The sequence below is a fragment of the Salvia miltiorrhiza genome, chromosome 7 (assembly GCF_028751815.1).
Source record: "Salvia miltiorrhiza cultivar Shanhuang (shh) chromosome 7, IMPLAD_Smil_shh, whole genome shotgun sequence".
NCBI lineage: Eukaryota > Viridiplantae > Streptophyta > Magnoliopsida > Lamiales > Lamiaceae > Salvia > Salvia miltiorrhiza.
The window spans coordinates 35,739,137-35,742,372 of NC_080393.1; the positions used below are offsets into that span (position 1 = coordinate 35,739,137).

Consider the following 3,236-nt stretch of genomic DNA (forward strand, 5'->3'; position numbering starts at 1 on the left):
AAGAAAAACTATAGTTTAATAATAAAATTTCAATTTTATTATAATCACAAAATTTCCACGCAATTTGAAATTAATTTAAAATTGAAAATTATATTTTTAATACATGATAAATTTAAATTTCAAATTAAAAATGAAATACTAATTTTTCACACTCAAAATATAGGACACGACATCTTAAATGAAATAACTATACTGAATCTATAAAATAATTAAACAAATCTTATTATAATTCAACCCTATACGCAAATACAATATATTAGATATTGGACACCAAGCGGTGAATAGTGCGACCTCCTGTGTGTGAATAGTGAGGTTCCGAGTTCAAACCCCACTGCTCCTTCTCTCCAACTTTCCCAAGTAAAAAAAAAAGATATTGATAATATAATAGGGGCACATTATTATTATTTTCAAAATTAAAATGTGAGCTCAATCTGATGTATAGTTCATCATTTATAAAAAGTGGGTAGTACATTTTCGAAATAAATTTAGAGGGGAATAGTAGAATCGAAGGAAAGAAAGAAGATAACGCAATTTTGTTTAGTGTGACAAAAATATTCTCTCTTATCAGTTCATAGAACTGGTAAGAAAACCTATGACGAGGTCAATAAAATATTTTACCCTTACGTGGAATTTTTATTTTTCAAAAGGGATAAAACATTATTAATTGCACAGCTGTACTAATAGAGTTTAATTAACATATTTTTATGTCATAGATATGTTTTTTATATTAAATGCGGAAATCTATTTGATGAAAACTCAATTTTGAGGGCCTCTCTCTGTCTCTCTCTGGTTTCTATCTTCTCTCTCTTCTCTCTCAATTCTCTCTCCTCTCTCCTCTCTCCAGAAGGAAAAAAAACCTAAAAGAGCTGTTTACCCACAAGTAAGTTCTCTCTCTCCCTCCCTGTCTCTCTTTCTCTCTCCCTCTCTCTATCTTTCAAAATAATATTATCTGGGCTTTTTCTCTCTCTCCGCCTTCCTCTATATCTATCGGAATATTTAATGTGCTTAAACTTTTAATTTGGAAAATCTATATGCGATTCTTGTTCTGATCTGCATCGATGCATTAATTGTTATTGTAGATCTGTTATTTTATGACTTTGTGTTCAGATCTGTGCCAAACTGTCAAAGTTTGAATCTTTTGATTAGGGCACCTGATTTTCACGGGTCTTTGTAAATTTTAACAGTAGTTGTATGTTTACTTCGTGAATTGCACGGATCTGTTTGATTTCACATTTTCTCCTTTTTTTTTAATTGATTGTTAGGGATTCAATCAGACGAAGAATTTTGCTATTATTATTTTTATTTAACTTTCAGATCTCATGTCTTTGTGCAGTTCTTGTTCGATCGCCCATGAAACATGGGCATTCTTTTGTTTAGTTTTAGGTATAAGACAGTTGAAAGACTCAGAATTTATATTTTGTGTTGATTGGATTTTGTTTAGATCATTGCTGCATTTGGTTGGTGTTCTGTTTTTGGCTATTTGACATCTTCCACACGTTTATTCTTTGTAAAAGTTTGCTGCTTGCATATTGATGGCATTGCTTATTGCCTTTGCTGCGCGGATTTGTTGATGTTTTTGGTTGCCATGTTAGAAAATGCATCTATGGTGATAAAATGGAAATGTTTGGGGACTTAATTTAATGAATGCTGTTACTTCCCTAGATCTGTAGATTATATGGACGAGGACAGCCTAAGGAATTGGGGTTATTATGAACCTCCCCTTAAAGGGCTCGGTCTCCAGCTCATGTCGTCTCTGGCAGAGCGAGACACAAAGCCTTTTCTATCTGGGCGCGACAATCCTGTAATGGTTTCAGCGAATGGTGCCTTCCATCACCGAGATTGTGTTGTTACTGAACCACCAGTCACACACATGGACTACGTTAGGGATAGCTGGATAAACCATAGGGAGAAGTTCTTGCATATGTTCCCAGGGAACCCTTACAGCTCCGTTCTTGCTGAGTCTTCCGGAAGCCACCATCCGATGCAGATGGTGCAGCAGCCGCAGCAGCAGCCGCCTCAGCAGCAACCAGAAACAGCCAAAGAGACGAGGCCGAGCATGGAAGAGCCAGTTGTGAAGAAGGAAAGCGGACCTGCCAAAAAGAGAGCGGCGGCTGCAACCCCCAAAACTCCAAAAGCTAAGAAACCTAGGAAAAACCCTGCACCCAAGGAAAATGGTAACGGTAATCCTTCCGTTCAACGTGCAAAAACAGCAAAGAAGAACGTGGAAGTTGTTATCAACGGAATTGATATGGATATTACTGGCATACCGATTCCTGTTTGCTCTTGCACCGGCACTCCCCAGCAGTGTTATAGATGGGGGTGTGGGGGCTGGCAGTCGGCATGCTGCACCACAACTATATCAATGTATCCATTACCGATGAGCCAAAAAAGACGTGGAGCCAGAATTGCTGGCCGGAAGATGAGTCAAGGCGCATTTAAGAAGGTTTTGGAAAAACTTGCTGCTGAGGGCTATAACTTTGCTAACCCCATTGATCTGAGGACTTATTGGGCTAAACATGGAACCAACAAGTTTGTGATAATCAGGTAGAGCGTTACGGCCTCCTCCCCCGCCTCCGCATCTGGTCCGTTTTTCATGTATATATTCTGTGGCCTCTTGCAGTTATTTCCTTGGTACTTTGTAGCCTTGAATTTTCATATTCATGATACATGTTTGAAATCCTTGACTATGATGCTTCCTCACAAACACATTAATTAATTCTCCTTTGTTTACTTGATAGGCTAGCAACATTTTTCTGGCCTTCCGAGGATAGGATTGGATTATTTCGGATTATTTCTTTTATTCTACGGAATGAATGAATGATTTTCAAATTTATATCTTTACTTTCCTCTTCTATAGCTTTATCATCTCTATTTTTTCCTTCTAAAGTTTACTCATTTTGACTGCATAGAAAATTATAATGTTTACTAATCTTGATTCTTAGAATTTTGACAGTGCAATGTATATGTTTCTGCTATGGGTGTTGCTTACTTAGCTTAACTGAAACTTCGCCTTTCTATTTTTCAAACTGATGGATTCCATGAAATACAATGATATATGATTGGAAAAAAATAAGGGAAAAACTTATGATGAGGAGGACTATAAGGGAATAATAAATATTATGAGTATATCCTATTTCAACAGTTAGCATAGTTTTGAATTGAAAAATAGCAACTCCTGAGACATGCATTTTCTCTCTTATCCTATGCTATATATCTAGAGCGCGGTACAGTTCTGG

The 3,236-nt window shown here is 36.7% G+C and overlaps 1 protein-coding gene across 1 annotated transcript; it reads left to right on the plus strand.

Moving 5' to 3' along the window:
- The first annotated feature begins 711 nt into the window (after positions 1-711).
- Positions 712-2,841, plus strand: LOC130996201 (protein BASIC PENTACYSTEINE2-like). The gene is made up of 2 exons (XM_057921711.1): positions 712-880; positions 1,663-2,841. The coding sequence occupies exon 2, from the start codon at positions 1,676-1,678 to the stop codon at positions 2,546-2,548; it is 873 nt and encodes a 290-aa protein (XP_057777694.1). The 5' UTR covers positions 712-880; positions 1,663-1,675; the 3' UTR covers positions 2,549-2,841.
- The last annotated feature ends 395 nt before the right edge of the window (positions 2,842-3,236 follow it).